This window comes from Triticum urartu, chromosome 5A (assembly GCF_056163025.1).
Source record: "Triticum urartu cultivar PI428250 chromosome 5A, HENAU_Tu73, whole genome shotgun sequence".
Classification (NCBI taxonomy): domain Eukaryota; kingdom Viridiplantae; phylum Streptophyta; class Magnoliopsida; order Poales; family Poaceae; genus Triticum; species Triticum urartu.
Window position 1 is genome coordinate 535,825,061 of NC_141877.1, and position 25,383 is coordinate 535,850,443.

Here is a 25,383-nt window from a genome sequence, read left to right on the forward strand (position 1 = left end):
ACGAAAACAGTACCAAAAAAGTAACGCGTGCAATTTTTTCCGACGAGAAGTTCACTAGTCTCTATTGCAGTGCTAGTCGTCAAAATGATGCAGTGCGCTTCTGTTGAGCGTGCAGTGCCGAAGTGGTGTGCAGAATAGTTATTTTGCTACTATTAGCAGAATAGACCGTCTGTATATATATCGCGTCATTGGGTTATTCTGCTAATATTAGTACGCGCCGCCGCTTTGCTCTCTGCCTTCAGGCACTGGACATGCACACACACATGGCAGATTCGCCGGCCTAATTTCAGACGAGTCCATATCGCGTCATTGGGTCATCGCTCAACACCCTAGCACCAAAGCCGATCCGATCATCCAAGGTATATTATATTAGTGTTCTCTGATCCCTACTCCATATACGTTTAGTACTCATCAAGTAATTTATCCATCACATACATGGGGCATAGCTCGCACCGATCAACCTTTGATGTCATCATTTGTTTATTTTTCCAGCACAATTAAAAATGATATAATAGGTGGATGATGCAATGACAGAAGCGTTCTTGATACAAAAATTCAAGAGAAATACTGGTGGATCGCTGAACCCAAATGATAAATTGCCGATTGTTGTTATGGAGAAGATGAACAAATTGATGGGAATTCCATATTTGATCAAGAGGGAAATGTTAACATAAGTGGTTCTGAGAGTACAGTTACTTCAATAGGTTCACATTTTTTTTGGGGGGGGGGGGGGGGGGGGGGGGGAGGTAATGTCTTCTATGAGGATTTTCGCGTATGTCAAGGAAGTCGATTTTTATCCCAATGCCTCAATTAATTATCATCTTATTTGCAGTGCATGTAACTGTCGCATTAGTTGAAATAAGTTTTTCAGAGTTAAGAGGGAGGGAGGGGGGGGGGGGGGGGGGAGGTAATGTCTTCTATGAGGATTTTCGCGTATGTCAAGGAAGTCGATTTTTATCCCAATGCCTCAATTAATTATCATCTTATTTGCAGTGCATGTAACTATCGCATTAGTTGAAATAAGTTTTTCAGAGTTAAGAGCATTGAATAGCTATTTGAAATCAATGATGACTTAGGAGAGTTTAAATGGTTTGACAACAAGATGCATTGAGCAGAAATTATCAGATAAGATTGACATGTACAATTATTTTTTAAGTGACTTTGCATCAAAGAATGTTATTTTTTAAACGGTAACATGTACAATTATTTCATATGTATATTGTTTTTGATGAATTTAAATGATTATTGGTAACATTTCATATATTCATAATTATCACTATATTGTCTATACTAAGGGCCCCAAATTTTGGTTTCACCCCGGGCCCCCAAAATCTCAGGACCGGCCCTGCACAGACCCAATACCACCACATGATCAGGCTCACTAATCACAACCCAACAGGTAGCCTTGTAACCTGATATGTTTCTGGTGTGCACTTACCGATTTAAATTGGCTGACATACTCCACCGCGGAGGAAAATAGAGACCCAACACGCGCTCGACCAAACCCCCTACAATCACGCATCACATAGGCCACACAAAAAAAGATACGTATATATCCCATAAAAATAGAAACAGATCCCCAGATTGATCCCCTCGCCGCACGGAAGCGTCGTCGCCTTGGTGGACGAGGACCTCGCCGCCTGGCAGCAGCGTCGCCTTCCTGGTCGGCGCCCTCACCGCCCTGTACCCACCCATCAAGTGTGTGGTTGTTCCTCCATCACCTCCTCACTGAGGTTGATCCCCTCGCCACACTGAAGCATCGTCTCCTTGATGGACGATGACCTCCCCGCCCAGCAGCAGCGTTGCCATCCTGGTCGGCGCCCTCGCTGCCCCGTAGCAAATGAGACTAGATGACATCATAGTTAAGGGTCTTCATCACGAGCAGACTACTCATCCATCATGTTAACCTCCTCACTGTGGTTGATCCCCTCGCCACACGGAAGCATCATCGCCTTGGTGGACGACGACCTCGCCGCCCGGCAGCAGCGTCGCCTTCCCAGTCAGCGCCCTGGCTACCATGTACCCACCCTCAAGTGGGTGGTTGTTCCTCCATCACCTCCTCACTGCGGACAGGCCGTCGGCTCCCTGCACCTCTTACACCATCCTCTGAAACATAAGGCAAGATTTTAATACATACTACAGTCTACACATCTCTTATTCTTCTTTTACTTAGAATGGAAAGTAATGTTTACATGGTGCGCTTCATGCCTCTATCCAAATCAATGTTCTGACTAGAATGAGCAGATTCTGGAGTAATGTTTACATGGTGCGCTTCATTCCTCTATCCAAATCAATGTTCTGACTAGAATGAGCAGATTCTGGGTTTTCAAGTGCATATTTCAGTAAAGTAAATTTTGGGTTTTTAAGTGCATATTTTAGTGAAGTAATAAAACAGTACTGTCATATTACTCTAGCATCGCATCATGGATTCAGTTTCTTGTAATTAATTCGAAATAACAGCTCGCTCAACTGAGGGCGCCATGGTTACAAAAGACAGTCTGCATGCGTGGGTGGAAGTTCTAATCAAAACAAGCCAACCATCAACTAATCCATGATAGCTGGAAGGACTGGTAAGTGTATTCAAATTTGCATCGGTTCACATCAAACTAAAATCAGATAAGTGCAAGGACCTAGACATTTCAACATGGCCAAGGCAAGAGCGTATTAAGAGCACACTGCAGACAAATGGGTATACCACCTAACTCAACGCTTATGTGTTTATTGTATGTACCCATTAATCGCATTAGAAAGGAAATGTCCCCGCAATTACGAATAGAGTATGCATATGCATGTAACAAATGAGACTAAATGCCATCATAGTTAAGGGTCTTCGTCACGAGCAGACTACTCATCCATCATGTTAACCTACAGTAGCAAACCATCACAAATTAGCAGTCTGCTTAAATATAAGATGGCGGGACCAAAATCACTTTAATTGCTATGTGCATGTTTATCTCTTGTTAGGTGCAAATAAACATCACTGAAATTGTGGAGTCCAATTTCATTCCTGATAGAGATTAGTGCAGTTGTAGATTTCAGTGGCACAAAGACTACTCTTAGTAAATTAGTGGCACGACTATATCAGAAAGAAAATTCATACGGGCAACCAAATCTTATAACAAAACTAAAGCTTGACATGAGATACTTGTCAGAGTATGTTTGTGCAAGTACAATTCATACATGCATCATGGGCGTATCCACCTTCTTGACCTCATCTTCCGTGAGCATCCATCAACGTTCTTCTCGCACCTTCTTGACCTGATCTTCCACGAGCATCCCTTCAATGTTCTTTCGCTTATAAAAGAGAAAAACTTATTAGATTCTGCATTATGCTGAATATTTCTTGTGAGGGTGACGAGGCTTGTGTGCAGAGGATGTTCTGTTGTTGTTACACTTGTCATGTGTGCTGCTAGACATACATAAATACATGACCAAAATGAGATTTAGTTGGCTATGCCTTGTTTGCAAAGTCTGTCCGGTTTGCAAAGTCTCATGTACATTCATGTTTTCAAGCTGAATTGATGCCAAAACTGAATGGACTAGCCGGTATAATCATCTGTCAAACCAACCTCAGCATGCAGATTTTCGATTTTATATGCGTACACTATCTAAATCATAGCTCACACAACAATCAGCTCAAAACACCAACTGAGTCAGTGCCCGGCGCTGTGGAGGGTAACGCGTGGGCTTACCAACTGCGGGCGGCGCGCGGAGCGGGAGTTCTCACATCGGGCCAACGCGAGGATGAGCGCGACACCAGCTCCTTCGACTCCTCCCCTTACGCGGCCGACGGGCAGCTCGCCGGTGAAAGAGAAGCGCCCGATCCGCTGCAACTGGTGCCGCAGCCGCCGATCCGGTAGAGACGAATCCGACACCTCCGCATCCGCCTCAGACGCCGCCTTGCGCTGGGTCGCCCGATAGAGCTCGAGCGCCTGACTACGGCGCGGCCGGATTCGACGAGAAGGGGCCATCTAAACCTAGCGCCGGCGATGGGGAAGGAAGTCAGTGCATGCGGCTTCTCTCCTTCCTATCCTTCCGCTCCCGCTAGCAGAGATTTGGCGCCGGCGGCAGACGCAGCTGGGCGTGGCACGGGCGGCAGGCGCAGCTGGGCGCGGCGCGGTGCGGGCGCAGCTGAGCTTAGCGAGGGCCGGCCTGACGAGGTGGATAGGTGTAACGGGGGCGGTGGAGCGAGTGTGCATGTTGAGAATGGGGAACGGCGGACAGATATGCCTAGCGGGGGCGGTGGAGCTTGTGGGCAGCGTTGTGAACCTTCTTTTATAAACGGGCGTGTCCGGGTCTGATTTTTGTTATCATGAGGAGTTATTACATCACAAGGATTTCACAAGGATTTTTTTAGTCATGACCATTTGATTATTATTTTTAAAATATATAAAAATTAATAGTTATTTTTATTTTATTTTTGCAATTATGCAGGTCATCTTGTGGTTTATGGATGTTAAATTTTATAAAGTACTTCACACCTACACATGTATTTTTTGCTGTGTATCATTACACTTTTTAAAATACAATTTGAGTGGCATGGCAACATTTTGTACCCATTTGATTTTTTATAAAATTTATTTTAGTAGTATACCATATGAATTCACTTGATAAACGTCTAAGACGTGCGTTGCACGTGCCCGTTTGCTAGTAGTAGGAAAAAATAGCGATCAACCAACCACCAGCGCAACTGTACCATGACCCACCCTTCTTCGGCAAGTTCCCTGGGCGCGGTCAAAATAGATTATTGTGTTTTGAATCAGAATGATCGAATTCTTGATTGATGGTTAGAGGCCCCCTTTTATACGACCTGGAGAGACACGACGATCCCTCGAGGAGGCGTCGGTTCCAGGAGATTGAAGGGAGGCGTCGGTTGCGGGACAAACCGCAACGATGGTTTGGGCAAGGGTAGATTTTCCCCTAATTACAGAATTATTTTTAACACTCCCCCTAATCTACGCCTGACCATGTAGATCATCTTCACGATTGTCCGGGAAGCTCTATCATCTCAAAATTTTCTCCTTCAAAAGTTCTTCATAAAATCTTTGATAAGATCATGAAATATATACTCACAAAGAAAGATAGCATAATGTGATGTCATTAAAATGAGGATATCTCAAGAAGAGACTCCTCCTGACACCTGCAAGTCCCTAAGTCTTCGCATACCAATTCCATGAACACATTTCTGGAATGTAGAATTTGGTAGAGACTTGGTAAATAAATCAGCAAGGTTGTCGCATGATTTAACTTGCAGAATGCTTATTTCCCCGCTTTTCTGAAGATTATGAGGGAAAAACCATTTAGGAGAAATATGCTTGGTGATATTACTCTTGATGTATCTTGTTTGCATCTGCGCAACACAGGCCGCATTATCTTCATAGATAATGGTAGGTGATTTTATCGAACCCATTCCACATGACTGTTGTATGTGGTTTACCATTCTGCGAAGCCATACACATTCGCATGTTGCTTCAAATAATGAAATTATTTCAGAATGATTGGTAGATGTTGCCACCAGAGTCTGTTTCGAAGACTTCCATAATATAGCAGTGCCACCATGTAGGAACACGAAACCGGTCTGAGATCTGGCATTATGGGGATCAGACAAATAGCCGGCATCTGCATATCCAATCACATCAGAGTCCTGATTTTTCAGGAACTGGAAAAATAGGCCAAGATCCTTTGTGCCTTGGAGATATCGAAAGATATTCTTCACTCCAGACCAATGACGTTTGGTGGGAGCTGCGCTATGTCTAGCAAGTAGATTCACTACAAATGCAATATCAGGTCTTGTGCAATTTGCAAGATACATAAGCGCTCCAACAGCACTAAGGTATGGAACTTCAGGTCCCAACACCTCTTCTCCATCATCCTTTGGTCTGAACGGATCTTTCTCTACGTCTAGAGATCGAACCACCATGGGAGTTTTAGATGGATAGGATTTTTCCATATTGAATTTCTCCAATATTTTCTGGATATAGGCAGATTGGTGTACCATGATTCCTGAGGGAAGATGCTCAAGTTGAATACCTAAGAAAAATTTGGTTTTACCCAAATCCTTCATCTCAAATTCCATCTTTAGATGATTGCGTGCTTCATCAATGTCTGGTGTGCTGCCGATGATGTTGACATCATCAACATACACAGAAATGATGCAAAATCCTGTAGAGGACTTCTTGATGAAAACACATGGACAATAAACACTATTGGAGTAACCTTTCCGAAGAAGGAACTCATTGAGTCGGTTGTACCACATCCGTCCCGACTGCCTTAAGCCATATAGTGACTTATTCAGCTTTACACAATACATGTTGCGTTTTGCATTTTTATTCGGGACAGAGATTCCATCAGGAACATTCATATATATGTCTGAATCTAGTGACCCGTAAAGATATGCGGTCACGACGTCCATCAACTGCATAGATAGACGATTTTGCACTGTCAAAGATATAGATATCGGAAAGTGGTTGCACTCATTACTGGAGAATATGTCTCAGTGAAATCAATGCCGGGTTTCTGCGTGAAACCTTGTGCTACGAGCCTTGCTTTATATCTCACCACCTCATTGTTCTCATTCCGTTTCCGGAGAAAAACTCATTTGAATCCCACAGGGAAAACACTGGGAGGTGTTGGTATTGCTTCAGTGAATACCTTTCTTTTGTTAAGCGAGGCAATTTCTGCTTGGATTGCATCCTTCCATTTATGCCAGTCGGAGCGCTTTTGGCACTCAACGATAGACCTTGGATCATGATCAGTGAGAAGGGTATCTGCAATCTTTTCAGCAAAATATATGTCGACAGTCGTAGTCTTACGGTCAAATGATTCTCCAGAATCAACATAGTTGATGGAAATTTCCTGCACCCCTAGTGACTCTTCGTGATTTCCCAATACGATCGAGTCTGGGTGTTCCGATGTCCCAGTCAGTTTGTGTACACTGGAACTGAGTTGTGGAGGTTGCCCTTCCACTGGGTGTATACTACCCATCAGGTGTTTGTCAACGTTGAGTTGACCTGCATTTACTGACTCCGAGGTTTTTCTGCTCGATTTCCTTTGCTGCTTGCTAGAAGCATGCTCCGGATTAGAGGTCGTACTACTCCCCCTCTTTTTAGGAATAGGGAGTTGAGTGGTTTTTATTGGTACCTCCACTCTTTCTGGTGCGTTTCTGGCCGGGTTTAAGGATTTTGTAACACCTTTCAAATCAGTAAATGAATCTGGCAGATTATTTGCAAGATGTTGCAAATTAATGATCTTCCGAACTTGAAGTTCGGTCTCATGGGTACGTGGATCAGAGGATGAAATGGAATGAGCATTCCAATCAATTTCAGGGCATTCTTTCTGGTACTTGAAATCTCCCCCTAATGCCGGAAAATGTTCCTCATTAAATATGCAATCAGCGTGATGGGCTGTGAACAGATCCCCAGTCAGGGGTTCCAGGTACTTAATAATCGACGGTGATTTGTACCCCACATAGATCCCCAACTTCCTGTGTGGGCCCATAGATGTCCGCTGTGGTGGTGAGATCGGGATGTATGCAGCACATCCGAACTTACGTAGATGGGAAATGCTTGAAGGATTTCCACGTACCAACCAGAGGGGAAGAACTGTGATATGCAGTTGGCTTCAATTGTATCAATTCAGCAGCGTGTAAAACAGCGTGACCCCAACAAGAGGTTGGCAAGTTGCAATTTGTCAACAAAGGTCTTGCAATGAGTTTGATCCTCTTAATCAATGCTTCAGCCAAACCATTTTGTGTATGGACATATGGAACAGAGTGATGAACTTCAATCCCCAAAGCCATGCCATAATCATTGAAAGCGCGTGAGGAGAATTCTGCCGCATTGTCCATTCGAATTGATTTAATTCGACTTTCAGGATAATGAGCTTGCAACTTAATGACTTGCCTCATTATCTTGGCAAATGCATGGTTTCGTGTGGATAGAAGACACACATGTGACCATCGTGTAGATGCGTCAATCAGAACCATGAAATACCGGAAAGGTCCATATAATGGCTGAATGGGACCACAAATGTCTCCTTGAATACGTTCAAGGAACTGAAGTGGTTCGGCTTGTATTTTGAGGTGTGAGGGCCTCAAAATAAGCTTTCCCTTGGCACAAGATGTGCACACAAAATCAGAAGATTGAGGAAATTTTGACTCAAGCAAATTATGACCAATGGAATTGCTAGTAATTTTTCTCATCATCCCTATTCCAGGATGGCCTAGGCGATCATGCCAGGTTTGGAATGTGTTAACATTCTGAAAAATTACTTTGTATGTAACATGTTCCACGGGTTTGATGTACGTATAGTACAAACTAGACGACAGAGAAGGAATTTTCTCATGTACCTTTTTGCCATATCCGTCATCTTTAGTAAAGAGTAGATACTCCTCTTTGTTGTCTTCATGGGTTTCAATATGAAAACCATTTTTACGGATATCTCGATAACTGATCAGGGTACGTGCAGAATCGGGATACAATAAAGCATCCTCAATTTTCACATATGTATCACTTGGGAGGGTGAATATGGCATGTCCAGTACCAACAATCCCAGTATCGTGTCCAGCGATAGTTAGAATATCTCCATTCGTCTTTTTCAGAGTTTGGAAATATTTCATCTCCCTCGGTATGGAGTTTGTGGCACCACTGTCCACAAGGCATAATTCCTCTTCCATCGGATTGTCCCCGTAGAAAACTATATAAAACAAAGAATTTTCAATAAGAAAACCTCATAGTAATATATAGAATACAATCTTTATTATATCAAACGTGCTGATACAATACAATATAAAGACACCAACAAACTTATGTTCTTATTACAATCATCACAAATGGACATAATTAACTAGATCACTAGGAGATTGAGGGACTAGTCGAAGTCGCCAAACACGTTGTTTGCGGTGTACTCAATCAACGTGTTCTCCATTTCAGCAGTAGCCTCAAGAAGATAAGGAATCACGGCGTTGCTCGGTCCAGGAGGAACATCGTGCGAACCACCAGCTCCTTTTGCGCTATCCGGATGAAGGTTGAAGTTGGCTTCAAACCTTTTTCCCTTGAGGTGCTTTGCGTCCCTGAGATTGCTGGTACATCATAACCAAATGCTTGGGCATTGTGCACTTTTCAGTAGGATGCGTGAAGCATCCACACTTGTTGCAAAGCTTAGATTTATCAAACCTAGGCTTTCAAGTGCCTTTTCCCTTGCCTGGGTATCTCGATCTCCTGTTCCCATTGTGCTTTCGCTTATGCTCGAAATTGGATTGTTTACCCCGAGGGGTACCATTAAACTTCTGTCTATTTGCAACATTCAGATGGACTTCAGGTAAAGGTTGTGCCCCAACTGGGCGCTGAGAGCCATTCTTAGCGAGTAGCTCATCATGCTTTTCGGCCTGAAGTAACATGTGAATAAGCTCGGAATAGACAGTGTAGTTACGAGCACGGTATTGCTGTTGGAGGATCCTATCTGAAGGGAGCATAGTAGACAAAGTTTTCTCTATCTTCTCCTCCTCAGTAGGTTCCTTCTCACAAAAGCGCAGTTTGGAACATATCTTATGAACAACATGATTGTACTCACCAATGGACTTGGAATCCTGAAGACGAAGATGAGTCCAATCATGGAGTGCTTCGGGCAGGACTACTGCCTTCTGCTGTTCATACCTCGTTTTGAGGGCCAGAAACAGAGTACTAGGAGATTCCTTCTGTAAATACTCAGACTTGAGATCTGGATGAATATGGCGCCTTATGATGAATAAGGCAACATAGTTCTGCTGTTCTGTCAGCGGTGTGGCCCCATCCGGGAGAGGAGTCTCCGGGGGTTGTATTGCACGCGCTATCCCACGGGACGCAAGACTGATCTTGATGTCCATAGCCCATGTAGGGTAATTGTGGCCATTGAGGGCAAGCTCCTCAAATTCTTTGGCAGTCATCTTTGCCTACATGGGAAAACCAGAGATAATTAATTTACGGGTGGTAAATTAAAACCATCATGGTTGTGTAATAAGAATGCAAAAATTTGATACTCAAGTGTAAACTTGAAAAATTCTCAACCTCAATTGTGTGAACATAACACTTTGAAGATCACTTAGATCTCACAGTAATAGGCTACATCGCCATTACCTTGTGTATGCTACAATTCAGATATAAGGAATACACGTTGGAGGTAATCGTTTGTCGAGAATGACAAAGCGTAGACCTCACAATAAGAGAGGATAGTCTGCAAATGAGCAGTAGATCACAACTCATTACCTTGTGATTCCATATAAGATGAGGGAGAAACATTCAAAAATTTGCAAGTTTGATATGCGAGAGAAGATTCAATCGCAAAGACATGTTCGATAAAAATAAGATGTGGTAAACACATGGAACATGTCATTCTTCCCAGATGAAATCCGGTACTTTATTTATATTATCAATCCATTACATAATATAAACACACCTACTAATAATTACACAAGTCCTAACATGGAATGAATCTAGAACAGGACTAAAATGTAAGTAGTAGTCAATCTATGTACTAAACAGTACTAAACATAGACTAAAATTGCACAAATACAATAATTAGTACTAATGATAAGAAAACAGAGAGAGAAGAAAAAAATTCACACATCTGGCTGGCCCACCCGCCACAGCACTGCACAGGAGAGGAAGCAGCCACCGAGGCCGCCTGGGCCTCGGCCTTCCCGGCCTTTGGCAAGCCCACGCGCCGCCGCACCGCACAAGACATGGGGAAGCGGGCGGATCGGATAAGGGTTGGAATATCCGAACCCCGCACCACCACCTCTGCTCGATCCCACTATCACTTGGCGGCGCCGGCGGGAGGAGTGGCCGCCGCAGGCCCTCACGATTCCGGTGGTCACCGGCGGAGCACCGACGACCCCTCCTCGTCCGAAGAAGAGTCGACGATGACGTGATCCGGTCATGCGGTTCCTGGTGCAGTGCTGGCGAGTCCGAGGCTCGCCGGAGCCCATGAACCAGGGCGGCGGCTGGGGCGACGGTCGATGGCGGCGACGGCGCGCCCGAAGAGACGCCCGAAGCGCCGTGCAGCGCGGCTGCTCGAGTCCGCAGCCATCTATTGCTGAGGCGTGGCGGTGGCGGCCGCGCCCACCATGCCGGATCCAAGGCGGACCACTCCAGAGGCACCGGTCGGCGCGGAGACGAAGGCGGGTGCCTCCTCCTCGTTCACGACGGCGCGCATCGGCACAGGGATAAATCCAGGCGGGCCGGTGGCCTCGGCGGCAGGCGTTGGCGTCGACGGCGCGAGCCACGCGGCCGGCGGAGGAGGTGGTGGAGGCGGAGACCCAGGGGGCGATCCAGGCGCAGCAGCGGCCCCGTTCATCATCGGGGCGCTCGGGCCAGCCACCATCTGAGGGTCGAGCCCTATGGGCGCACGGCCACGGGCGCGGGGAGCACCGTAGTGGGCGCGTCCAGGAGCACGGTGACCGTGTCCAGGGGCGTGGTGAGCAATGCGACGGGCGCATTCAGCGGCGCTGCGGCCAAACCGTCGGATGGCTTGCATCCGGCGACGAAAACGGCGGTGGCCACCAACTCCATGGCGGCGAAGGGCGATGAGGCGGTAGCGGCGACCGTCCTCGCGGATCAGACCGAGGAAGGAGGAGACGAGGCCTGTCATCTCACCGGCGGCGAGTGCTTCCTCTCTTCTCCTTTCTCTATTTCCTTTTGCTCTCGCTGGCTGTTCTACGTGCGTGATAACGTGTTTTGAATCAGAATGATCGAATTCTTGATTGATGGTTACAGGCCCCCTTTTATACGACCCGGAGAGACACGACGATCCCTCGAGGAGGCGTCGGTTCCAGGAGATTGAAGGGAGGCGTCGGTTGCGGGACAAACCGCAACGACGGTTTGGGCAAGGGGAGATTTTCCCCTAATTACAGAATTATTTTTAACATATTGCGTATAAGTTATGTAGTCTCGAGCCTGGCCTATCATGTTCATGTTTTGTGGTACTTTTTTTTGAGAATTTTTTCATTCATATCACGAATCAGTACCAAGTAGTTGACTCTTACAAGCACACTGAAATGCAAAAACAAAGGACAATGAACACCTAAAGTATCCTAAGACAACCATAACACAAGAAGATCTCCGGAGCCATGTGTCATTATCCCTGAATCTTGAGAGAAGACCCTGCAACAGAAGGATCTGCAACCAGTCGCAAATAGGTCATCACCTTCAACCACGGTACAATTGCCGCCATGCTGCTTCCTCCTTTCTTGACACCAGCGCTGAGAGGGCATAAACATCAATCCAACACACCTGCAACAGCCGTCGTCATCTTTGGCTTTGAGTACCGCGAAAAGTGTCCCTTCCGAAAAGAAGAGAACTCAAGTCATCCGACCGGTCCAGCACCGCGGCCTGGCCATCCGCCCGGACAAAGCAGGATCTCCCACCAGCATCAGCATAGAGGAAGGAGAAGAACAACAGCAGCAAATCATACCAACAAGGAAGAAGAAAGGTCTTCGTCTCCCTGCATCCATCGCCCATCTGAGGACCCAAACGGCCAGTGTCGATGGACCTCCAGCCACCATAGTCCACGACCTCGACGAGATCCAGGGATCCCCAACCCCACTGACTCCTAGACGAAGGCAAATGCCTCGCCTGACCGCGAACGGAGCCCGAAGAAATTTATTCCGACGCGACACCACCGCAACGGCCTCGGCATCGTCTCTCTCAACCCTAACCCTACCACACACCCACCTAGCGAACAGACCCGAGGTTCCCCCTCCCTCCCACCGCCAGAGCGGCCGACGGAGAGAGAGGGAACTGGCGGCGTCACCGGCGGCGCGCAAGGGAACCCTCTCGCCTTCCTTGATCGCCTGGAGCGATCCTATTTTTCCTCCTTTCTTGTTGGGTAAAAACACATGTTTTGTGGTACTTTGTTGAGTTGAACTTGTTTACTTTTGATAAAATGGATGTGCACGTCCCGTAATGGAGAGGCTGGGGTACTCCCCTTTTCGGAAAATAAAATAAAATGTGTGACTCCTTTCACTTCCTCTGCCACCTCTACCTTCAACTCCTTCGTTTTGAGCATTGTTTGTGATCCAAATCCTTTGCATGAAGCAAGGAGGCATGGATACTACTTGCAATCGTACTTTGATCTTTCATCCAAATCGTCTGCATGAAGCTCTGCCTTTGCATGCATTATAGAAGATGGCCAATACAAACAAGGAAAAAGAAGAACCTGATAGATACAGGAAGCAAGAGAGAAAAATAGGGAAAACAAACAATGGCCAGACCAAAGTCCTCAAAAGCCCCCGTCCAAGAGGCCAGCTGGAAATGCAATCATTCTTCAAAGGACATTAATTTCCAGCGCCATTTTTCAACGCTCCTGATTCCCCTTACCTGCAGCGTAGCAGGGAAGCGCATCTGCATGCTTCGACCGAGTATGTAGGTACGCACCGCATGCTATGCTACTGTGCCTGTGCACGCCGCGACATGTACTTTGTTACCAAATGGTGTCCCCACGAGGCAAATTTTCGTGTTTTGACCCTTTTCTGAAACCTATTTAAGATTTGATCTAGTTTGAAAAAAATTCAAGATCTGACCCTTTTGCTACCGACAGAATCCATAGCGGTAGGGTCTAACAGCCTACCGCCAGGGACTTTGGCGGTAGGAAATATCGCTACCGCCAACTTGGCAGGCGGTAGCCTGCACAACCCTACCGCCAAGGTGTTTGGCGGTAGGCACGAGCACGCACTGTGTTCAATACTTAGAAGGTTTTTGACGGTAGAGTATGCAACCCTACCGTCAAAGACCTTCGGTAGGCTGTTATACCCTATCGCCATGGTCCCTGGCAGTAGCAAAAGGGTCAGATCTTGATTTTTTTTTCAAACTAGGATCAAATCTCGAATAGGTTTTAAAAAAGGGTCAAAACACGAAATTTAGCCTCCCCACGAGTCTCGCAAGCGGTGCAGACGCGTCACGTACGGAAGAAAAGATGTTACTGCGAGGAGTCTTCCTTGTAATCTTGTTGTAGTAGGCTACGTACAGGGTTGAGCTTGACACGTACCCAACCGGCATGCGCTTTATAGTCCTCATAGGCTCTCTCAAGTGCCAAGTCTCTCAAGTGTCAAGTCTCGTGTTTGATTTCATGCGCATACAGCAAATTTGTTAACGAGCGATAGATATGATACCGAGGAGAAGAGCGGGCTCGCCTCGTCTCCCTGCCCCCCTCTTCCCGCCCTTCTTACTCTTCATCAACGTATGCTTGGTCGGATCCATGTCATCCATCTTCCCTCCTGCCTCTTCCGCTGCCCTCGCACCTCGGATTCTCCCACACCAGCGCAATCCACGTCTCCCTCCCGGTGGCTGCCTCCATCCGCTAGTTGCTATGGGAGAACCCCACGGCCACGGGAAAGATGGGGCAAGTTTCACCGCCAATTTCTCCTTCCGAATTATCCCCGAACCGAGCTCGTCGTGTTCCACTTGCATGATGCCCCATGTCTACGGCTACGGACAGAACCTCTCGTTCAAGGACGCCAGCAGTTCGTCCTTTGTTCTCTTCCTCGGGTCAACAGCCCCGCGGCTGCTTTCATAAGATTCCTGCTTCCTATTTGGAGTATATGAATTTGAGCTTCAAATCCTTCAATAGTGCAAACTTCACTAGAGTATCCGGTGGTGTCAAGTACGAACCTAGGACCTGAAAATTGTTGCCCGGTACTACACATGGCCAGGGTGTGACTGGGAGAGCGGCAAAGAAACTGCAGCAGGCTGCAACCCGCGGCCACGGGAACGTCGCATCCCCGTCATCGTCGTTGCTGGAGCTAGCAGCCATCACAGCTTCTGCTTTGGTAGGGCTGATCTTGGCCATAACAAGGCTCGTGCTCTGCTGCATCCGTAGCAAGACAACGCGGCAGCAGAGCATATCGGCTATCATAACCGAACCTGAACTCCGGCGAGGACTGGCGCCAAGGCAGTTCCGCTACGGCAAGCTTGCCACCGCGCGACTTGCAACTTTGCAGAGGAGAAGAAGATCGGGAGAGGGGGGTTCGGGAGAGGGACGTCGGCTAGCGCTCGTCTACGAGCTCATGCCGGGCGGCAGCCTCGACACGCACCTCTACAACCCTGACAAGCACTTAACTTGGCCAGAGAGGTACTATATCCGATTCTTTTGCATCATATACGAACTGTAACAAAATCTGAAGAAAAGTGTGATTGACATCCACAACTTTGCAGGTACGAAATCACGCTGGTGTATCGTGCACGGTGACATAAAGCCCGCAAACGTGATGCTGGACGCGTCGGGCAGCGCTAAGCTCGGTGATTACGGGCTGGGAGTAAATTGCATAAAACCATCACTTTAAGGACTAGGTTTGCGAAAAACACTAGGATACATTTTCGCTGCGTAAAATACCACATCTCGCGTAATGGTCTTGCAAAAACCACTGATCGACAGATCTGGCTCGTTTAAGTGCGTTTATGACAGATGGGTCCTACTTTTTGCTGATGTGGCATAACTTTTTATAAAAAAATGCTAAATGGGTAAAAAAGCGAAAAACCCCTCAACAATTTTCCCCTGTGCTGCCCAGGCCCGTGTCCGGCGACCACAGTCAGCCGCCGCACTCCTGCCCTTGCTTGGCCGGCCGTTCACGCCCCTCCCGGCCTGACGCGCGCGCCCTTGCCCGGCCGGCCGCGCTCAACTCCTACTCAGACGCCCACGCTCCTGGCCGTCTGCGCTCACCTCCCTGCCCAGCTGCGCCTGCCTCTGTTCGGCCGTGCGCCCGCCTCTGCTAGCCCGCGCCTGCTGCCATGCCAGCCGCGCCGCCACCGCCTTGCTCCGCCTGCGCCCACCGCTCTACCAACCGCGACTCCAGTGCGAGCAAGACGGCCGGCGGCGGAGACAGTATTGCACCCGTTGCTTGTGTGCACGACACCGTCGGAGTTGCCATGCTAGCTAGCCATGGACGTGCACCGTTGCTGCTTGTCGCGTGTGGAGTTGTCTGGCCAAGCTACGTAGCCTGCTGGCCTTGCTGCACGCTGCCACAAACCATGTCGCACATGTTTGCCTCGTCCGTGCCGCGCGTTGGCCGCCATGCTCTGCCATCAGCCGTTGGTCGCCGCACGCATACCACGGGCTTCGTAGACTCCGTCGGCAGAACCTCTTCGCCTGCGTCTTCTGCCGCCTCGACGACCCCGCTGATCTTACCCGCGTCGCCGGTGTTTCCCGCTCCTGGCGCCGGTTCGGGCCTCCTCCCCCTCTTTCCTGCACACGTTGCGCGCCCCGGCTTCCTCCCTACTCGTGCCCGTGCGCGGCTGCAGGCCCTCGCCGGCTGGGGGAAGAGAGAGGAGGGAGGAAGGAGATGGGAAGATGGGGAGGCGCTGTGGAGCTGATTGCTTTTATTCTTTTTGATTTAGGGGTGTCTGTGCAAAATCTATGGAGTAGTTTGTAAATTTAGACTAAAATTGATCTAGCACGAAATGTTACGTCACGTAGGCAAAAAAGGGCCCATATGTCATAAACGCACTTAAGCGAGCCAGATCCGCGGATCAGTGGTTTTTACAAGATCATTACGCGAGATGTAGTGTTTTCTACAACGAAAATGTATCCTAGTATTTTTCACAAACCTAGCCCTTAAAGTGATGGTTTTATGCAATTACTCTCGAGCTGGCGAGGCTCATCGACCATGGCGCCGAGCCACGGACGACACAAGTCGTGGCGGGCACCATCGGGTACATCGACCCAGAGCTCGTCAACGGCCGGAGGCCGAGCATGGCGTCCGACGTGTACAGCTTCGGTGTCGTGCTTCTCGAGATCGCCTGTGGCCGGCGGCCAACCTCGGGCGTGCTGCTGGCGTCGGCCCGTGACATGTACCGCCAGAGCCGGGTTCTCGACGCGGCGGACCAGAGGCTGGGCGGCATCTTTGACAGGCTGCAGATGGAGCGTCTGCTCGTGACGGGGCTCTGGTGCGCCCACCACGACCCCGTGCAGCGGCCGTCGGTTACCGAGGCTATGGATTTCCTGCGATCTCATGGCGCAGGCCGCAGGGTTGCCGATGCTCGGTGGAGCGACGCGTGGTTCCTCCGGGGACATCCTCTCCTTGGAGACACGGGCTTACGGTGACGACGCGTTATCTGAAAACTTAACTCTGGTTATGTGCATGCAAGCATTCAAACTGAGTACCTTACTGTCGAGTATTCAACTTTTCTCTTTCCAGCAGAATAGTAATGTATCGGTGCTTGCACGGTCGCACCCACGACTGTTTGTATCTGTAAAATCCAGTCATTAAATGATTTTTAATCTACTAAACAGGAGCTCCTAACAGCTGATTTTCCTGTAACCTCCCACAACTGGAGAGAAGCAAACCAACCGGACGTTTTGTAATTGGCTATGCTTAGTAGTTGACATCTTTGGTGTTCACATTCTCCCTTCCATTATATTTTGTGAGCCATGTCATCTGAATTTGTTATATCTGTTCGTGCAGTATAGCTTGTTTTTTAGAGTGTGCAGCCATCTGATCAGGAGTTGTTGAAATTTACAGAGAGGTGCCAACACTAAGTATAACACTTCGTCCCTTCTCTATTTTTTTTGCGGGGCCCTTCTCCTCTATTTTTCGGTCGAATATCCCGCTCGTTGTGTCCGTCCTAGCGTGTACCCTCCGGACTCGATTTTTTGGCTGGGCTATACATGGAACATGGTCACCTGTATGGACGTTTGAAGACGGTAGGAAAACTGTAGTTGGAAAAAAATTAGCCATCGTTGAGAGTTCCTTTTTTTTTTTTGCGGGGTGATCGTTGAGAGTTCCTATGCGGCAACCACCACCGGGCGAAACTGTACCACGACCCACCCTTGTCCGGTCAGTTCCCCGGGCTCGGTCAACACGAAAAGTTAATTCTTAACTTATGGTATTGTCACACTGCCGAGTCAGAGTAAACATGAGTTGCTTGGCAATGCATGGTACGTCCAATTTTTTAATGGTTTTCTAAAATATTCATGTGAAAAATATGCTAGAATTCCAAAAAAGTGAATAAATTCAAATTACTTTTTGAATATAAAAAAAGTTCACAGATTTTAAAAATATTGCTGGTTTTCAAAATATGGATTTGAAAATGCTACCAAATTACAAAAAATAATGATTTTTTAAAAAGTGCTCATGAATTGCAAACAAGTTCACAAACTAAAATTATGAAAAGGAATACTTGAAAAAGATAAAGATGCAAAACCGGTAGGAAAACAGTAAAAAAAACAAAGGGAAAAAACAGAACCTTAAAAAGGAAAGAATAGACACACCGAAGCCCTGAGTGGGCCTATCAATGTATGAGCGGGAATGTTTGCTCCACACGATAAATAGGAATTGTCCACGACCTACAATGAGCAAACGGACACCCACTGATCATTTCAGGTCAGATCCACATCCATGTTTCTTCCCTGGCATCACGTGCTGGTAGGGCTGCAAGAAAAGCTTGAGGCTCATGAGCCGCTCGAGATCCACTTGAATTTTGGCTCGACTCAAGATTGACTTGAAAAGAAATGAGTTGAGTATGAGCACTTTATGTAGCTTGATCAAGAAACGAGCTGATCTTGAACCAACATTGGCTCACTCAATTTTTGCTGGATATCATATAATTATATGAAATAATGTTGATATATATTTTCTTGAGCCAACATAGTCTAAAATACACATAAACTATAAATTTTCTTGTCTTATGACCTATATTTTTATTTATTTTATATCAAATTTTACGTAGTGAATCAATAGGAATGTAACTATTTGAATTCTAAACGTAATTTAATTATGAAATGATCGTAAGATTACCTCGGGTGAAGAAATACTTATTCTGCACCCCGGATGATGAATAGTAACACTATATATATATATATATATATAGAAAATAAGATAATTTATTTCCATATATGTTTGTACATTTTACCTGCTAGCAAACATGGAAACTTAATTAAACATGGAGATAATTTAGCCTCAATATGGTACGTGGTCAACCATGTGTTAAGTATCCTGTTATTCTTGGTGATAGTTTTAGAGCAGAGGTACTAGTATTCAATAAGTTCAATTTTAAAGTGGTTTCTTATGTTGTGTTGTGGCCTATATTGTTTGAAAATTGCATTATATTATTAACAAAAAAAAATCTTATTTAGCTCGAGATCGTTACAAGCTGAGCACGAGCCACTTTATATTACTCGAGCTTGAGCTTCGTTCAATTTAAGCTCGCTCTAATTTTAGTATAAGCTGAGCTGAGCTAACCCTAGTCCAACTCACTCTAACTTAACCCAGACGAAGGAGCGGGCGTTGGAGGAGCTGGGTTGTGCCGATGGGACGACGACGGTGGCAACCCACCCGGGAAGAGAAAAGCACGAGAGGGGAGGGGAGATTGCGTGATGCAATATTTTAGGAGAGAAATGAAAAGGGGTGGGCCTCGAGATGGTTGCTTCGTGAGGAAGGGAATGCGCCCGATTATACGCCAGATGAGTCGCTCCTCTTTTCTTTTTCTTTCAAAAGTCATCTAGCGATGTGAAGCGAGCGACCCGTTTGTTTTTTTGCCGTACTTTTGATGACATGGCACGTGCGAGCGATTGCCATAACCGCGATTGCTTATTGTGTTCTGTTGGAAATATGAGTAAATTACTACGAGATTTAATCCGAATAAACAGAAGATAAATCATGACTACAGTAGCAGAGATTAAACTATTCATGCGAACTAGCATAGCAGATGAACAGATCACATCTAGGGCACATACTAGAAACATGAATTCTACCACGATCTTAAACAGGAAGGATAGAATCACATACGGAGCAGCGGGAGCAGCACCGCCGGCGTTGACGTTGTCGCCCATGTCGTCGAGGATGAGGTTGCCGAGGTCGGGGAAGAAGTCGTCGTTCGCGAAGTCGTCGCTGCCAGCAGCCGCGCGAGTGCGTTCCCCAAAAACCTGATCGCCCCTCTCTCGTACAGGATCACGAGAGGCGGGGTTCCGGAGGCCTCCTGTCCCTTCTGCCGGTGCACGCCGAAAGGAGGGATGGAGAAGACTTGCTTGGCGGCACAATGATATGGAACGGTGGTGAGAAACCATACGAAGCGGCGACGGCTAGGGTAGACGTCTGCCTGACTATATAGTGCGGGTCGGGCAGGTCGTGGGAGTAAACCCCACGTCCGAGTCGTCACGATCCCACGATCTAAAAGAACCGGAAACGGTTCAGTAATTAACGCGTCCGTTAATTATTAATTAATGACTCATCAATTTTTCCCGAGCAGCAAAAAAATATAGACAACCTGCATAGCTCTGTCCTCGGCTCGGCTCAATCCCGCAACCCGCGGCGCGTCGTGACGAGGCGTGGCGTGGCGAGCGAGGAGGAGGAGCGCGCGTGTAGGTCTCCTTCTCATGCTCATACAAGTGGTAGAAGAGCTCACCTTATAAAGAGGTGCAACTCTCTCTCAACTTATGAGGTGGGACTTGATGTCTACTACACAACCTTCTTCTTGTAGACGTTGTTGGGCCTCCAAGTGCAGAGGTTTGTAGGACAGTAGCAAATTTCCCTCAAGTGGATGACTTAAGGTTTATCAATCCGTAGGAGGCGTAGGATGAAGAAGATGGCCACCGGAAAAGGATTGCCCCCTCCGGCAGGGTGCCGGAATGGGTCTAGATTGGCTTTTGTTGGCTACAGAGGCTTCTGGCGGCGGAACTCCCGATCTATTATCTGTTCTGGAAGTTTTCGGGTACGTAGGTATATATGGGTGAAAGAAGTACGTCGGTGGAGTTTCGGGGGCCCCACGAGGCAGGGGGCGCGCCCTAGGGGGGACGCACCCCTACCCTCGTGAGCACCTCCCTTGGCTCCTGATGTGGGGTCCAAGTCCATCTGGTAGCTTTCCTTCCAAAAATAACTTCTCCAGTTGATTTCGTTCCGTTTTGACTCCGTTTGATATTCCTTTTCTTCAAAACACTGAAATAGGCACAAAAAACAGCAAATCTGGGATGGGCCTCCGGTTAATAGGTTAGTCCCAAAAATAATATAAAAGTGGATAATAAAGCCCAATATTGCCCAAAACAGTAGATAACATAGCATGGAGCAATCAAAATTATAGATATGTTGGAGACGTATCAAGCATCCCCAAGCTTAATTCCTGCTCGTCCTCGAGTAGGTAAATGATAAAAAAAGAATTTTTGATGTGGAGTGCTACTTGGCATAATTTCAATGTGATTCTTCTTAATTGTGGTATGAATATTCAGATCCATAAGATTCAAGACAAAAGTTCATATTGACATAAAAATGATAATACTTCAAGCATACTAACTAAGCAATTATGTCTTCTCAAAATAACATGGCCAAAGAAAGTTCATCCCTACAAAATCATATAGTTTAGTCATGTTTCATTTTCATCACACAAGAATGCTCTCATCATGCACAACCCCGATGACAAGCAAAGCAATTGTTTCATACTTTAGTAATCTCAAACTCATAAACTTTCACGCAATACATCAGCGCAAGCCACGGATATAGCACTATGGGTGGAATAGAATAATGAGGGGGTTATGTGGAGAGGACAAAAAAGAGAAAGTCTCACATCAACGAGGATAATCAATGGGCTATGGCGATGCCCACCGATTGATGTTAATGCAAGGAGTAGGGATTGCCATCCAACGGATGCACTAGAGCTATAAATGTATGAAAGCTCAACAAAAGAAACTAGTGGGTGCCCACTAGTATATGAAAGTAATAACATGAGAGACTCTCTACTATGAAGATCATGGTGCTACTTTAAAGCACAAGTGTGGTAAAAGGATAGTAACATTGTCCCTTCTCTCTTTTTCTCTCATTTTTGGGGTCTTTTTATGGCCTTTCTCTCTTTTTTGGGCCTTCTATTTTTTTATGGCCTTTCTCTTTTTTTATTCCTCACTTGGGACAATGCTCTAATAATGATGATAATCACACTTCTATTTATTTACAATTCAATGATTACAACTCGATACTAGAACAAAGATGACTCTATATGAATGCCTCCGGTGGTGTACCGGGATATGCAATGAATCAAGAGTGACATGTATGAAAGAATTATGAACGGTGGCTTTGCCACAAATACTATGTCAACTACATGATCATGCTAAGCAATATGACAATGATGAATGTGTCATGATGAACTGAATGATGGAAAGTTGCATGGCAATATATCTCGGAATGGCTATGGAAATGCCATAATAGGTAGGTATGGTGGCTGTTTTGAGGAAGATATAAGGAGGTTTATGTGTGAAAGAGCATATCATATCACGGGGTTTGGATGCACTGGCGAAGTTTGCACCAACTCTCAATGTGAGAAGGGCAATGCACGGTACCGAAGAGGCTAGCAAGGATGGAAGGGTGAGAGTGCGTATAATCCATGGACTCAACATTAGTCATAAAGAACTCACATACTTATTGCAAAAGTCTGCAAGTCATCAAAAACCTCGGCACTACGCGCATGCTCCTAGGGGGATAGATTGGTAGGAAAAGACCATCGCTCGTCCCCGACCGCCACTCATAAGGAAGACAATCAAATAACACCTCATGTTTCAAATTTGTTACACAACGTTTACCATACGTGCATACTATAGGACTTGCAAACTTCAACACAAGTATTCCTCAAATTCACAACTACTCAACTAGCACGACTTTGATATTATTACCTCTATATCTCAAAACAATCTTCAAGCATCAAACTTCTCTTAGTATTCAATACTCTATATGAAAGTTTTTACTAATCTTGTATACCTAGCATATTAGGATTTTAAGCAAATTACCATGCTATTAAGACTCTCAAAATAATCTAAGTGAAGCATGAGAGTTCATCTATTTCTTCAAAATAAAACTACCACCATGCTCTAAAAGATATAAGTGAAGCACTTAGAGCAAACGACAAACTACTCTGAAAGATATAAGTGAAGATCAATGAGTAGTTGAATAATTATGCAACTATGTGAAGATTCTCTAACATTTAAGAATTTCAGATCTTGATACTTTATTCAAACAGCAATCAAAGCAAAATAAAATGACATTCTAAGAATAGCAAACATCATGTGAAGAAGCAAAAACTTAGGATCAACCAAAACTAACCGATAGTTGTTGAAGAAGAACAGTGAGATGCCAACCGGGGCATCCCCAAGCTTAGATACCTGAGACTTCTTGAAATATTATCTTGGGGTGCCTTGGGCATCCCCAAGCTTGATCTTTTGTGTCTCCTTAATTCCTCTCATATCACGGTCTCCCTAAATCTCAAAAGCTTCATCCACACAAAACTCAACAAGGACACGTGAGATAAGTTAGTATAAACCATTGCCAAAACCTTATCATACTCTACTGTAGCAAATCACTAAAATTAGTATTCAATATTGCATACTACATGCCTCTGCATATTTAATAGTCCTATCCTCAAATAGAATCATTAAAGAAGCAATCATATGCAAACATAACAGCAATCTGCCTAAACAGGACGGTTTGTAAAGAATGCAGCAGCATCCATACTTCCCTAGCTGCAAAAATTATGAAAGAAAATTCCCACTGTAGTAAATTTATCAGATATTAATATGAAAAAGGTTTCAACATTTTATCACATTCTGACTTTTCTAGGGAATTATTGCAACAGCGGTAAACTTTCTGTTTTCAAACAGCAACATGTGGACTTGTAACATAGGCATAGTAAAGGCTATCAATGCCACTTTTATTGAAATACAAGATGCAAAACATTGTTCTAAATAACAGCGAGCAAAACACATATCATGTGGCGAATAAAAATATAGTTCCAAGTAAAGTTACCGATGAACGAAGACGAAAGAGGGGATGCCTTCCGGGGCATCCCCAAGCTTAGGCTCTTGGCTATCCTTAAATATTACCTTGGGGTGCCTTGGGCATCCCCAAGCTTAGGCTCTTGCCACTCCTTATTCGAATCCTTACCCAAAACTTGAAAACTTCACAACACAAAACTTAACAGAAAACTCGTAAGCTCCGTTAGTATAAAAAAATCACCACTTCAAGGTACTGTAATGAACTCATTTTTTATTTATATTGGTGTTAAACCTACTGTATTCCAACTTCTCTATGGTTTATAAACTATTTTACTAGCCATAGATTCATCAAAATAAGCAAACAACACACGAAAAATAGAATCTGTCAAAAACAGAGCAGTCTGTAGTAATCTGGATCAAACGTATATTTATGGAACTCATAAAATTCTCAAATAAATTTATGGACGTGAGGAATTTATCTATTAATCATCTGCAAAATAAATTAACTAAATAGCACTCTCCAAATAAAAATGGCAGCAATTCTCGTGAGCACTAAGGTTTCTGTTTTTTACAGTAAGATCAACAAGACTTTCCCCAAGTCTTCCCAACGGTTCTACTTGGCACAGACACTAATTAAAATCATAAAACCACATCTAAACAGAGGCTAGATGAATTATTTATTACTAAACAGGAACAAAAAGCAAGGAATAAAAATAAAATTGGGTTGCCTCCCAACAAGCGCTATCGTTTAACGCCCCTAGCTAGGCATGATGATTTCAATGATGCTCACATAAAGGATAAGAATTGAAACATAAAGAGAGCATCCTGAAGAATATTAATAGCACATTTAAGTCTAACATACTTCCTATGCATAGGGATTTTGTGAATAAACAACTTATGGGAGCAATAATCAACTTGCATAGGAAGGTAAAACAAGCATAACTTCAAAACTTTAAGCACATAGAGAGGAAACTTGATATTATTGCAATTCCTACAAGCATATATTCCTCCCTCATAATAACTTTCAGTAGAATCATGAATGAATTCAACAATATAACCAGCAGCTAAAGCATTCTTTTCATGATCTACAAGCATAGAAAATTTACCACTCTCCACACAAGCAAAATTATTCTCATGAATAATAGTGGGAGCAAACTCAACAAAATAATTATCATGTGAGGCATAATCCAATTGAAAACTAAAATCATGATGACAATTTTTATGGTTATCATTATTCTTTATAGCATACAAGTCATCACAATAATCATCATAGATAGCAACTTTGTTCTCATATTCAATTGGAACCTCTTCCGGAATAGTGGATTCATCACAAATTAAAGTCATGACCTCTCCAAATCCACTTTCATCAATATAATCATCATAAATAGGAGGCATGCTTTCATCATAATAAATTTGCTCATCAAAACTTGGGGGACAAAAAATATCATCTTCATCAAACATAGCTTCCCCAAGCTTGTGGCTTTGCATATCATTAGCATCATGGATATTCAAGGAATTCATACTAACAACATTGCAATCATGCCCATCATTCAAATATTTAGTGCCAAACATTTTATAGATTTCTTCTTCTAGCACTTGAGCACAATTATCCTTTCCATCATACTCACGAAAGATATTAAAAAGGTGAAGCGTGTGAGACAAACTCAATTC

The 25,383-nt window shown here is 45.2% G+C and overlaps 2 protein-coding genes and 2 pseudogenes across 3 annotated transcripts; 1 reads left to right on the top strand and 3 right to left on the bottom strand.

Annotated features, from left to right (window-relative positions):
* Positions 1 to 1,291: 1,291 nt before the first annotated feature.
* On the bottom strand, positions 1,292 to 4,227 carry LOC125556557 (uncharacterized). 2 transcript variants are annotated; one of them, XR_007305131.2, is made up of 3 exons: positions 3,693 to 4,227; positions 3,181 to 3,294; positions 1,292 to 2,106 (listed from the first exon to the last, which is right to left on the bottom strand). XR_007305131.2 is itself a non-coding variant. In XM_087521545.1 (2 exons), exons 1-2 carry the CDS (start codon positions 3,969 to 3,971, stop codon positions 3,232 to 3,234), a joined length of 342 nt encoding a protein of 113 aa, XP_087377671.1. In that variant the 5' UTR covers positions 3,972 to 4,227; the 3' UTR covers positions 1,292 to 3,231. The 2 variants fall into 2 exon arrangements, 1 of the variants encoding a protein (XP_087377671.1); XM_087521545.1 differs by having other exon boundaries at positions 1,292 to 3,294.
* A 4,641-nt stretch (positions 4,228 to 8,868) lies between these two features.
* On the bottom strand, positions 8,869 to 9,922 carry LOC147972582 (uncharacterized; annotated as a pseudogene).
* A 989-nt stretch (positions 9,923 to 10,911) lies between these two features.
* LOC147972583 (uncharacterized) lies at positions 10,912 to 11,625 on the bottom strand (annotated as a pseudogene).
* A 5,094-nt stretch (positions 11,626 to 16,719) lies between these two features.
* On the top strand, positions 16,720 to 17,070 carry LOC147972584 (putative kinase CHARK). The gene has a single exon (XM_087524394.1). The coding sequence runs from the start codon at positions 16,720 to 16,722 to the stop codon at positions 17,068 to 17,070; it is 351 nt and encodes a 116-aa protein (XP_087380520.1).
* Positions 17,071 to 25,383: the final 8,313 nt, after the last annotated feature.

What these genes read in the sequence shown, in the direction of transcription:
- LOC125556557 (XM_087521545.1), bottom strand. Translation starts at nt 3,971, where the DNA reads ATGGCCCCTTCTCGTCGAATCCGGCCGCGCCGTAGTCAGGCGCTCGAG. An exon ending in CCGCGCGCCGCCCGCAGTTG is followed by an intron (nt 3,295 to 3,692) that starts GTAAGCCCACGC and finishes CTCTTTTATAAG; the next exon opens with CGAAAGAACATTGAAGGGAT.
- LOC147972584 (XM_087524394.1), top strand. Translation starts at nt 16,720, where the DNA reads ATGGCGTCCGACGTGTACAGCTTCGGTGTCGTGCTTCTCGAGATCGCC.